The sequence below is a fragment of the Tenrec ecaudatus genome, chromosome 1 (genome assembly GCF_050624435.1).
Source record: "Tenrec ecaudatus isolate mTenEca1 chromosome 1, mTenEca1.hap1, whole genome shotgun sequence".
NCBI classification, from domain to species: Eukaryota; Metazoa; Chordata; class Mammalia; order Afrosoricida; family Tenrecidae; genus Tenrec; species Tenrec ecaudatus.
In genome coordinates, this window is record NC_134530.1 from 18,175,410 (window position 1) to 18,188,822 (window position 13,413).

General features: G+C 42.2%; 1 protein-coding gene across 1 annotated transcript; it reads right to left on the minus strand.

Moving 5' to 3' along the window:
* Nucleotides 1–10,957: 10,957 nt before the first annotated feature.
* On the minus strand, nt 10,958–11,878 carry LOC142431941 (olfactory receptor 7A5-like). Its single transcript, XM_075536953.1, has one exon. The coding sequence runs from the start codon at nt 11,876–11,878 to the stop codon at nt 10,958–10,960; it is 921 nt and encodes a 306-aa protein (XP_075393068.1).
* Between the last annotated feature and the right edge of the window lie 1,535 nt (nt 11,879–13,413).

Genomic DNA, 13,413 nt, shown 5'->3' on the forward strand with positions numbered 1-13,413 from the left:
TCTGGGGTCCTAAAGGCTTGAAGGTGAACAAGCGGCCATCTCGCTCAGAAACAAATAAGCCCACATGGAAGAAGCACACCGGCCAGTGCGATCACGAGGTGCCCAAGGGACCAGATATAAGGCATCATGCAAAAAAAAAAAAAAAGATATAAGTGTGTGTATGTATATTTATGTGTATATGTATATATGTATGTGTATATATATTATATTAAATGAAGGGGGAAGTGCAGAGTGGAGACCCAAGGCCCAAGTGTCGGCCAATGGAGATCCCCTCATAGAGGGGCTTAGGAGAGGAGATGGGTTAATTAGGGTGTGAGGTAGTATCGATGAAGAACACAGCTTTCCCCCAGATCCTGGATGCTTCCTCCAACCAACTACCATGATCCGAATTCTACCTTGCAGGGCTGGATAGGACAGAGGCTGTACACTGGTACATATGAGGGTTGGAGATACAGGGAATCCAGGGTGGATGATACCTTCAGGACCAAGGGCGTGAGGGACGATGCTGGGAGAGTGGAGGGTGAGTGGGTTGGAAAGGGGGAACTGATTACAAGGAGCCACATGTGACCTCTTCCCTGGGAGAGGGACAGCAGAGAAGGGGGGAAGGGAGACCCCGAATAGGGCAAGATATGACAAAATAACGAGGTATAAATTACCAAGGGCATATGAGGGAGGGGGGAAAAGGGAGGGAGGGGGGGAAAAAAAGAGGACCTGATGCAAGGGGCTTAAGTGGAGAGCAAATGCCTTGAGAATGATTGGGACAGGGAATGTATGGGTGTGCTTTATACAATTGATGTATGTATATGTATGGATTGTGGTAAGAGTTGTTGGAGTCCCTAATAAAATGTAAAAGAAGAAAAGAGAAAAAAATGATTAGGGCAAAGACTGTACAGATGTGCTTTATACAATTGATGTATGTATATGTATGAACTGTGAAAAGAATTGTATCAGCCCCAATAAATTGTTAAAAAAAAATGCAGAATAAAACCTGGCAGACACCTGCCCCTCCCCTGCGCTTCCACCTTCACCAGTCTCCCCTTCCCCCAGACCTCCTCCTCCCAGTTCTCTCCCTCCTCCCTTTCAAATTCCTGCAGGGCCTCCCCCTAGTTCCCTCCCGCCCCCCCGGAGATTTTAACCCCTCCAGTTCCAGCCCAGGACCTTGTTCCAACCCAGAGCCTTGCTCTGCCCAGGCTCTGCCATTGAGAGCAGTTGGCCTTTCTCTACCAGTGATCAGTATAACTGAAAGTCTCAAAATGCTAGGTTTTATGAGAATCCTCAGGATCTTATTAACCTCTTAGATTCTGTTCTGTTCACACATCAGCCCACCTGGGATGATTGCCTGCAGCTTCTCTGCATGCTCTTCAATACAGAAGAGAGAGAGAGTGAATCCAACAGGAGGCTAGGAGGTTGGTACCGGGTGAAGATGCCAGCCTACAATAAACCTTGGGGTGACCAACTGGACATTTCCCCTGGAAAGACCTGCATGGGACTTCAACAAATCAGAAGGTAAGGAGAGGCTCCAAGTTTATTGCCAGGTTCTCATGGCTGGTCTCCAAGCGGCAGCAAGGAAGCCGACTAATTTGGCCAAGGTGGGTAATGTGAGGCAGGATCCCCAAGAAAGTCCAGCTGTGTTCTTAGAATGCATGATAAAAGCTTATAAGCTCTATACCCCCATAAACCTAACATCAGAGGAAAGTAGGGCTGCAGTAATAATGGCTTTTATTAATCAAGCCACACTAGATGTTAAAAGAAGGTAGAAAGGCTGGGGAAAAAGACTTTGAAGGATTTGTTGGAAGTGGCAGAAAGTTGCAGAAGGTACAAAGGCTGGGGAGAGAAAATTTTGAAGGATTTGTTGAAAGTGGCAGCAAAGGTCTATAACCATAAAGAAACCCCAGAAAAGAGGAAAGAAAGGCAGTGAATGGAAAATCAAAAGTTCCAGGCAGGAGAAACCAAAAAATAATTTTAAATAATTAGGGAAATTGCCCAGGTATTGGTGGCAGCTACTGCAAGTGAAAGGGAAAACAGGGACACCCAAGGAAACGCGTTAATAGAAATGGGAGGCCTAGGCTAAGAAAAGATCAGTGCAGTTACTGCAAGAAAAGAGGGTACTGGGCCAGAGATTGTCTCAAGAGAAAAAGGCTTTGGAAAGAAATAATATGGTGCTGGCATTTCCAGGAGGATTGACACTGGGTTGACCAGTGCTCGAATCTTCATAAGCCAGCACGTCCCCTATTTTATGCGGGGTGGGGGGGCGGGCAGGACCTAGAATGAGAAGGTCGGGGTTTGGAACCCCTCCCTGAACCCAGGGTGACTTTATTAGTAGAGGGGAAACTGGTTAATTTCTTGGTTGACACGGAGGCAAAGCAACCGGCCCTCACCCATGACAATGAAGAACTGTCGTCTCATACCAGCTGGGTGCAAGGTGCCACGGTGCCACGGAGACCAACTGTTACGATGGACTTCTAAGAGCAAAATGGACCTCAGCGTGGGTCAAGTAAGTCACCCGTTCATGCTCAACCTCATCCCTGAGTGACTGACACCCCTGCTGGGAAAAGACATTTTAACCAAGTTAAATGCCCAAATATACTTTAAAAATGGACGAGTCTGCTTGACAGGCTCAAAATAGCAACTTTTAACTACTACACACCACCAACCAGGAAGAATATCAGTTCTCACAGTAAAAAGAAACAGAATTCATAACTGCTGAAGAAAAAATAAAAAATAAGACTGAGGTGCTGCAGCTACTGGAAGCTGTAACATTGCCAGAAGCTGTGGCCGTGGTGCGCACACCCGGCCATCAGAAAAAGGAAGACCCCATGGAAGCTAAGGGCCATCGTGCCACAGACAAGGAGGCAAGAAAGGCTGCGGTTCAAGAGAAGGAAGGAGATGCACCTGGAGAACCAGGTGGGCAGGTATGCCTTGTTCAATTTTCTCTTCCAGGAATGGGGTCCATTCCAAATGTGCCCGGCTACACAGCTGAAGAAGAACTGTGGGCCAAACCAAAGCTGCAAGCCCTACTGAAGAGGGCTCACCATGGTAACGGCACAGGAAATCTTATCCTCCCCGCTGAGGTGGGACGAGAGATGCTGTATAATTTACACCGTACCACTCATTTGGGAAAAATAAAGATGCTGCAATTGTTGCAAACTGCCAAACTACAGTTCAAAGGCGAAGGGCTAACTGCAGATCAGCTGGTGAGCCAATGCCGTGTCTGCCAAGAAATGAAACCAAATACAATTATAAGTGTGCATCAAGGGGTTAGAAAAAAATGTAAGCAACCTGGGCTACATTGGGAGGTAGATTTCACTGAAATCAAGCCAGGCAAATATGGCTATAAGTACTTGTTAGTTTTCATTGATACTTTTTCATGTTGGGTGGAGGCTTTCCCAACTAAAAAGGAGACAGCCCTGATAGTAGCAAAGAAGGTGTTAAAAGAAATAGTTCCAAGATATGGAATGCCTCAAACAATTGGATCCGATAATGAACCTGCTTTTGTAAGCAAGGTCGTTAAAAATTTAGCCGGGCTCTGGGGACAAATTGGAAACTCCGTTGTTTATACAACCCGCAAAGCTCTGGGCAAGTAAAAAAAAAAGAACAGAACTTTAAAGGAGACTTTGACCAAATTAGCCTCCGAGACTGGCAAAAACCAGGTGACTCTCCTGCTATATTCTATGTGCGGTATTCCCCCTACATGTTTAAATTAACACCTTTTGAAACTGTGTTGGTAAACCACCACCCCATTAGCCCTAGAGCGTTCATTGGCCCTATGTAGGGCCTGCTAAGATATCAGGGGCTATGCAAGCCTTGCAGGGGGTGCAGGCCAATGTTTGGCCCCCCATTGGGGCTGTTTACCAAAATGCCATTGAGCAGGCAAACGCAGCTGGAAGTCAACATTAGCATTTGCCTAAAAAATGAGCCTGGGTTCAAAGGTCTGTAGCAAAAATCTGGAAACTAAATAGAAGGGGGATCATGAAGGAAGAAACAAAGGCGGGTATCCATAAGTAAAAAACGGGTTTTATGCAGGTCCAGGGTTTAGGACCGGGAAAATGAGGTGTGAATGTGGGAGAGTTAAGTCTCTTTATTGTGCAGCTTGGAAATGTGTCACTACCAATAATGGGGATGAAAAATGGCAGGTCAAATCTCTCTTCATTGAAATGTCTTATGTCCGACCTTGTTCACGAACCAGGTATGCTCCTGACTGTAACCTGATACATGTAATGTTCACAGAGGGGGGAAAAAAGGAAACAAACAATGAGTTTCAGGGCTTTCCTGGGGAATATATCTCTATCAAAGCCCATTATTTGACACCATAATACAATTAAAGCTAAAAATTTCCCCCGCTGCGGGGGTTGGAGGACCAAATCCAGTACTGGGAGGGGGACAGCAAAAGCAAAAACACCTCACCTAACTGTCGCCCCATCCTTAAACCCCAAAACCCTGGTAAAAATGGAAATTCAAGTAATCCCTAAAGTGTATGAGCTAGGGTATCCTCTATGAAAAATGCTAACAGGAGCATACGAGAGCCCAAATCACACTAACCCCAGTGCTACTGAGGCCTGTTGGCTATGCTATGATATCAGACCCCCGTTCTGTGAGGCAGTAGGAATAGCCGCCCCTTTCAACTGGTCAAGCGCAGAGACCCCTAGGTCTTGCAGATGGGATCATAAAGGCCCAGGACTGACACTCCAGGCAGTCACTGGAAATGGAACGTGCATAGGAAAGATGCCATCTAGCCATGTTCAGTTCTGCGCTAACATCTTCCCTTCTGTGGATACAAGGGGTAAAACAAAATGAATAATTCCGGTGCTCAATAGGTGGTAAATGTGCTCTAAAACCAAACTAACTCCATGACTTAGCCTACCAGTCTTTAATAAATCAATAAAGTTCTGCATCATGGTGCTAATATTCCCCAAAGTTATTTACCACCAGAAAAGAGTAATGTATGACGCATAAACAAGGGGTATGGAAAATACCAAGCTGACCAGGGAGAGGCGAGAACCCTTCACAGCAGTAACCTGGCTACTCTTTTTGGCCTTGGTGCAATAGGAGCAGGAACCGGCATCTCATCCTTGGCAGTACAGCACCGAAAATTTAATAGTTTAAGGCAGCCATAGACGAAGATATAGCTAGAATAGAAGAATCTATCTCCCATTTTTAAAAGTCACTCACCTCCCTGTCCAAGGTAGTGTTACCAAATCTCAGGGGACTAAACCTAGTGTTCCACCAGCAGGGAGGGCTGTGTGCAGCCCTGGGGGGAAAATGCTGTTTTTATGCCGACCACACCGGAGTGGTAAGAGAGTCCATGGCTAAAGTCAGGGAAAGGTTGGCCAGACAGAAATGAGAACGTGAACAAAAGAAGAGATGGTTTAAATCATAGTTTAATAACTTGCCTTGGTTTACCACCCTGCTCTCTACATTGTTAAAACCCCCTAATCATACTCTTGTTCATTCTCACTTGTGAACCATGCATTGTAAATAAGTTAATTGTTTTTGTGAAAGAACGCATCAATACTGTCCAGCTAATTGTACTACTACAACAGTATCACAGGCTAAATCCAGACCCCCGTCTAATAATAAAAAAGGTACAGAACATCACTTATAAGCAAAAGTACTTGTAAAAACATAAAGGGGGCGGAGCTCTAGAGCTCTGCATAGCATAGGAAAAACGTGCTGTTTTTACATAAACTACCCCTGGACTAAAGTAAACCTAATGTAACCTGCTAATTTCTCGCTTCTGTGCACCTGCTTATTGCTGAATCAGGTTGGAGTATGGTTACTCCAAATAGTGACAACATAGAAAGTGGGGGATATGGGGTCCTGGTTTACAACTGCCAGCACCAGCACCATGACAGGCCGTATAAAACCAAAGTCTGGGGCAGGCTTAAGCTCTAATTTCAGATTCCTGGACACTGAGGTAATTCTGTCAGAGAAGGCATCACCTGTCCCAGACTGACCAGTAGGGAGCAGCAACCACCATCCCCCAATTGACCAGTCAAGAGAATACATGTGGAACTAGTTGCCAAACACCACTGGACAATGCTGATGCCAGAAGTTTTCTCCAATAAGTTTAAAGAACAGCAACACTGGACTGCACCCCCGTCCTTGGCCCCATAAAAGCCCAGGAAACAAAGAACTCAGGGCTAACTCCCTTCTGGACGCAAGGTCCCGCTGCGCAGGGTAGTGTAGGGGAAAAGGCCCTAGCTCAAGCTAGCAAATAAACTCCTTTTGTGGTGTTTGCATCTCAACTGGTCGTAATTCTTCCGTGCGACCAAGGTGAGCTCGCGTTCCCTTCCCCAATCCAACACACCTATGTGGACACTGCTGCCAGCCCTGGGATAGTTACGCATTCACTGAATCAGCTCTCCTCCTGCAGTTGGCATCATGACATCTGTTTTGTGAGATAAAGAAGGTCTTTGTGGATTGGTGTTGGACTTATGGGTTAATGGATTAATGCTGGACTTGTGTGCTTGGGCAGCACTCGGTTGGGATGTTTTCTTGATGTGCGCTTAAACTTTATATAAAACACTCTCTTAAACATAAGTTTCTGTGGATTTGTTTCTCTAAAGTACCCAAACTAATATAACTAAGTTTATACTCTTTTCTTCTGCCTATTGTTATAATGATTGATAGAAATGATTTGGTGGAAGTAAGAATAGAGGGTTTGGTAGAATACTTGCCTTTGACCACTACATTGAAATTCAAATGGTTTCAGGACAAGACTGCAAAGAAGGTTCTAAAAGGATAAGCCACACCCAGTATCTTGAGTGTTCAGGACATTCAAGGGTGAAGAGTTTTACCTAGGGGGCTGTTGACAAATTAGGGGGGCAGCGGGCAACCCTGCCTTTTTGAATTTCAAACTAGTGGTTTGTGCCTAAGGCTGGAATAATTTGGAACATGGAAGGAACTCCCTACTATAGGTCTACATTGTTTAAGGGAGCCTGTGGGCAGGATGAAAGGCTTGCTAGGTGACCAGCTGGATCCACTTGTTGAATACAAGTGAGAGAAGTGCAGTAATCAAGAGATGGGTTGAGTCTTGCCACTGACACCTGCGGACCTGGTTCATCGAGACTAGAGGAGAAAATGAGAGCAGGTAATTGGTCCAAAGCTCATGTCCTAGCACAAGAGGGCTAGGGTTGATGAAAATTTGTGATGGGGCCCATGGTCTAAAGTCAAGGCAGCAAATGCTGCACCGGGTTGAAGCAAAGTGAAGCAGCCCACATTGAGTTAACCAGAACCCGACAAGATGAAGAGAAGATGTTTGAGCCTGTGAACTGGTGCCTATATGACTGACTTTATGGCTGGCCTGTTCGGATTTGACTTTGCTTATGGATGCTGAGGTCATAAGGTTACAACTTGAATGCAGAGTCTTCACATCAAAGATTAGGATTGTCTCCTCAGAGCACTGGATTGACAGAAGACAGCAGTACAGAAATTGGATGCCAAAAATGGGGGATAAAGGCATGAAGTGGTTTGCTCACAGCTTTCATAGGTGAGGGAGTATGTTCATAAGATTATGCTGTAGGCAGTCACATAACCATAGAATATTTTTGTGTTGTTCACTGGTAGAATGTTATGATTAATTGAGGGTGACACAAGTTTTAATTGTATGTATTTTAGTTTTATCCTGTTAGATACAGATATGATTGTATTGTAGTTTGAAAACTGTGTATGGTGAAAGAGTTGTGTGAAAGTGTCCAGGTAACAAGGGGTGTTCGGTGGCAGTTACATAATCTGGTGTCAACTTGAGACTATTAAGAGTTAGGGGTGGGGTTTAGCATATCAATGAGGTCACAGCTTGATGACCTCATTTAGAGGCATGATGAAGATAAATAACTCACTGGAGGTGGGACACACACTCTCTCTCTGCTTCTCATTCCTTATGAAAGGCTACATGGAGCTACTCTGGTGGATTCAGAACCCTGGAGCTGGAGGAGCCATTTGGACACCCACAGCAGCACTGAGATGCTTTCACTGCCACTGGATCCACAAGAATTTCGATCCATCGGCCTGTGATCTTCCCGCATTGAGTATCATTGCACAATTGCCTGAGTCTAAAGAGGAATTTATGAACTGGGGTCAACATATAGGGTAATATGGGACTTGTGGACTTGATCAGGCTGGGCTGGGATGTTTTCTTAATGTACAATTGCTCTTTGATATCAATTTCTCTCTTGCACACAGATTGGTGTCTTATGAATTTGTTTCTCTTGTTAACGTCGACTAGCACACTCTGAGAGGCCCATGTGGATAAATTCTGACCCTGCGTCTATGTGGTTGATTAAAGAGCTAGAAAAGGTAGACCAAGTCTACTGTCACAGAGTGCATTGCTTAGATGGTAAATGTTTACATGAGCAGACTGCCTCATCTTTCTCCTGGAAGGTTTGAACTACTTACCCTGGGACTAATTTCCTAACACTTACCACCCTGCACCACCAGGGCTTCTTTATATTACAAAATTCTTGCAAAAATATTTCTAGACATTTAGAAGGTGTGTGGTATAAGGTTTAATATACTATGTGATATAGCCTAGAATTAAGTGTCATTTCTATAATGAAATCTTAGTAGAAACTAGAATAGGACACAGATGACGACTACTTCCTTTAATTTGAAACCACCTGAACTTCTCAGACACTTGTCATGAACACAATCTGCAAAACTCATGACAGGACATGAAGCGTAATCACTGGGAAACAGATCCTTCTCCTGGACTTTCGAACTCTTATTCTAGATTTTCAGAAATAAATTATCTTAACATCACATATGGTTGATGATTGAATTTGGAAATGTGTGCATGTCCCTTTTATAGACTGTGTAGGGATTATAATGCAACTTGGATTTTTCTGAAACAGCTCATGTTTTAATTTCAAATCCAATAGGGAACTCTCTTTTCTACCATGATGCTACTGGGATATTTGTTTTCAAAAAATTAGAGCAAATGTGTGGGAAAATACAATGTTTCATGTCTAATTCAGGAAATACGTCTTTCTCAGAACAGATAGGATTAAGAACAGGTATGAAGATATGAAGGGGTAAATAAAGAACAATCTGTAGAAGGAAAACTAAGTATTTGGAATTAAATTTTTTTTCATTCAAATAGTTTGGGGATGTGCTGATTTTCTTACTAAAGCTGTTAAAATTTCCAATTTTTCTTTAATTTGGAGGTGTGCCATATTTTATAGAATTTTTTTCTACATACAGAAAATTTACCATTATACCTAACTATATAAGTTCTGATAGACAAAAATTATAGATTTAAGAACCATTATTGTTCATCATATATGTTATGTTCAATAACTTATAGATTCTTCCAGTAACTTCTGATTGGAGATTTTGCTTCCTAATCCATAGAATGTCTTTCTTTCAGAAAAATAACATTTCCTGACTGTTGATTTTTTGTTTTATGTTGTCCTAAATCTTTAAATAGGGTTTTGTTTTCACTGTATTGTGACTAGGCCTTTTATGTGGCCTTTGAGAAATGATTCCTAAGTCCTGAGCTCAACACTTTCAATTACCACTATGTCTACTATAAGTAGCAGCAACCAATCAGCTTCCCTATACTTTTCATCCAGACAAAATTGTCGAAAATGATCAAACACATGATCACCCAGCACTTCATTCCTCACCAAAAGTTAATCTGCTGGTGGTAATAATTTACATAATAACATTGCCACTTCATTTGAGTGAGCAGCACCCTCCTAACTAATAACAGTGGCAGATTAATGAGGCATAGTTAGTAACACGTGGGGAACTAGTCAGATTTTATAAAAAATTTGGAAAATGCATCCATATGATTTTGTTTCTCTGCAACCACGTTCAGAACAAAGGTGTTAGACTTCATTCTCTAGAGAAGCAAAAATCATGATACTCATGAATATAATAAACAGAAACATTTATTCCAAGGAAATTGCTCACACAGCTGTAGAAGTGCATAAGTCCACTCTGGTTCCAAACACAGGATGTCTGATGTTACGCAGTCGACTTCTCCTGACCAATGTAGCTTTGTGGGTTCAGCAGTAACAACATGGCTTCAAATGTGGAAGAAATCAATGACATTAGATGAGGCTTCTCACTGGAGATGAGAGCCAATACAAGGCTTACAGGTCAGAGAAGAGGTTGCCTATACCTCTCGGTATTGGCAGGCAATATGGCAGGTCATTGGTTCAAGTCCAAAGAATTAGAACTCAACAAGACAGATGCAATAACAAGGCCCATCAAGAAGCAAACACATTTTCTCACAGCATCCACTTGTATGAGGATTGGTCTACACAGTCAAAGAAAGGTCCTTGCAACTGGATCAGGGATGTGACCTGAGTGAATAGGTTATAATCGACTCTCGTCTTCGTACAGCTAATTGACTGTTAAAAGCAGCCCTCACCCTGGAATTGATGACATTATGCTACAGAACATCATGAGGCATGACCAGGCCTTAACTACCAACTCACTGAGAATACTGACCATTTAATTTATACAAATCAAAACATGATTATAAAGTTCCAAATCAAAATCCTTAACAAGACTTAACTTTAAAGAAAATAATCAAAAGATCAAATATTTCATACAAAAATTGATCACAAGAAACGCTTCCAGAATGGGAATTTGCATATTTATTTCTCAACATTTTCCTGTTTGAGAACAATTGCAACGCTGTTCCCATGGGATAATTGTAGACAGGTATATTCTGTGACTAGAAATTGAGGTTGTTTCATTTTTCAACCTGCAGTCGCCCTAAAACAATTGCCTGTTTAGGAGAGGATTTTGATACAAATATACAACTTTAAAAGAAATATACAGGAAACATTGGTGAATTATGTAAAAAAAGGAAAGCAGACTAAATTGGGATTATAAAGCAGATGAGCGCGCTGAGGAAAGTATGATTTAGATCTTGGCAAAGTTCACCTCTCTTTCTCATCAGTAGCTCTCTAATCTAGAGATTATTCTGCTTTGTAGAGAATAAGTTTCAACTGCAAAGTTTCCCAAGGGCCTGCTTTATGTCCTTGTTTCTAAGAGTATAGATAAAGGGGTTCATCATGGGTGTGGCTACAGTGTACATTACTGAGGCGATTGCACTGGACCTGGAATTTTGAGTAGCAGCAGAACTGAGATAAATTCCAAAAGCGGTACCATAAAACAAGGAAACCACAGAGAGGTGGGACCCACAAGTGGAAAAGGCTTTATATTTGCCCCCAGCTGATGAAATTTTCAAAATGGAGGACACGATCTTTGTGTAAGAGAAAAGGATCCCACTGAATGGAATGACACCCAGAATCCCAGCTGCAAAATAAATTACTAAGGAATTGAGGAAGGTGTCAGAGCAAGCAAGTTGGAGTATCTGGTTAATTTCACAGAAAAAATGGGATATTTCCAACTCTGTACAAAAGGACAAACGCAAAACCATTACTGCATGTAACAGAGCATCCAATACACTCAATAACCAGGAGGCCAGAAGCAGGAGGCCACATAACCTTGGGTTCATGATGACCGTGTAGTGCAGTGGGTGACAGATGGCTACAAACCGGTCATAAGCCATCACTGTCAAGAGGAAATGATCCAATCCTGTAAAAAGCAGGAAAAAATGCATCTGGGTGATGCAGTGTTCATAAGAAATAACTCTGTTCTGCATCTGGATGTTCATCAGCATCTTTGGGACAGTGGTGGTGGTGAAACAGATGTCAGCAAAGGAGAGGTTGGAGAGGAAGAAGTACATGGGTGTGTGGAGGTGGTTGTCCTTGATGATGGTCAGGATGATGAGCAGGTTCCCAATGAAGGTGACCAAGTACATAGACAGGAAGAGTCCGAAGAGGAGGGGCTGCAGCTCTGCCTCTTCTGAGAGCCCCAAAAGGATGAAATGTTGAAAATGTGTGTGGTTTCTTGGTTCCATGTAGCTGAAGAAGCTATTGGAAAAGAAAAGAGCAACACAACTTAGTTATAAGATGTTAACACTGGTTTAACATATATGCTGTATATTCTATTTTAGCTTGTAAATTAAGTCTTATATAATATTAAGTTTGGAATGTCTTAAGTCCCGAATGCTCAATCTTTTGATAACACACTTGACTAACCTCCCTTTCTTTGAATCAGATCTCTTTTAAAGAGCAGTATAAATTCTACAACTTCCATGAAACTTTCTTTTCTTCATTGAACAAATGTATTTGACTAATTATTGTTTGCCAAGTATTCTCTTTTTTAATCCTTTTTTTGAGAGCTAATACAGGTCTTATCAAAATACATACATGCATCTGTTGTGTCAAGTACATTTGTACATAGGTTGCCATCATCATTATCTTTTAAAAAGACAATTTCTGGGGGCTCATACAACTTTTATCACAATCCATCCATACATACACGTGTGTCAAGCCCCCCCCCTTTTTTTAAACATTTGTTGCCTTCATCATGCTCAAAACATTTGCTCTCCACTTGAGCCCTTGGTATTAGCGCCAAATATTCTGGAAGTCACTGAAAACTGCAATGAAAATTTTAAACCATTGCCCTTATTTGATGAGTAGTAACTACAACATTTCAAGGCTAAAGAGAAGTTAGCTGAATTACACCTCCTGACATCTCATCCAGAAGAAAGAAGAAAGGTGTAAATTGAAAGAGACATGAAAAGAATGAGTCAAAGAGACTGATGGAGCCTGCCAACATCAGTCTCCACAATTGTGGATCTGAAGAAATAGATGGTGCTGCTCTACAGATATCATCTGCTCTGAACAAGTCCAGGTTAGAAGTTCTTAGAGAGAATGGGTGGTGAGTGGGGGAGTTTGTGGACCAAAACTCTAAATCATAGAAGACACCATGCTTCCTGGCCAAGAGAGACTGGAGGAAACCCAATGACTAGGGAGCCCTTATCCTTCCAGTATAGAACTGAACTCACATCCCGCTAAAGTAATGAAATATTTAACATCAACAGGGCAGCAATTCCTCAAGAACAAAGTTCAGAAATATAAGAAAGAAGACATCGACACAGGAAATATAGGGAAGAAGTGGCATGATAAGAGATGTGTTGAATCCGAAAGTTTATGAATTACTGAATGCATAACTATGATCCATTCTGTAAACCATCATCTAATTCATAAAATATTATATATTTCTGCCCTCAAATATTCTTCTAGGACATATATTAATTGAAGGTGGAGGGTGGATGCCTTACTCTGACTCTCACATAATCTTGATGCCAACTCATATCGACCTTGTGAGATAAGGTAGAACTGCCACTGTGGGGTTCCTAGAGAATAACTCTATCTGAATAGTAGGTCAGTCTTTCTGCTGTAGAGAGGCTGGTGGTTTTGACCTGGTGACCTTGCACATAGCAGTCAAAAGGTAACCATTGTGCCACCAGGGGGCCAGTAGACTACAAATAATAAGTAAATGATTTATAATTATTGCCTTGTTGAAAGAAAGTAAAGTAGAGCAGTA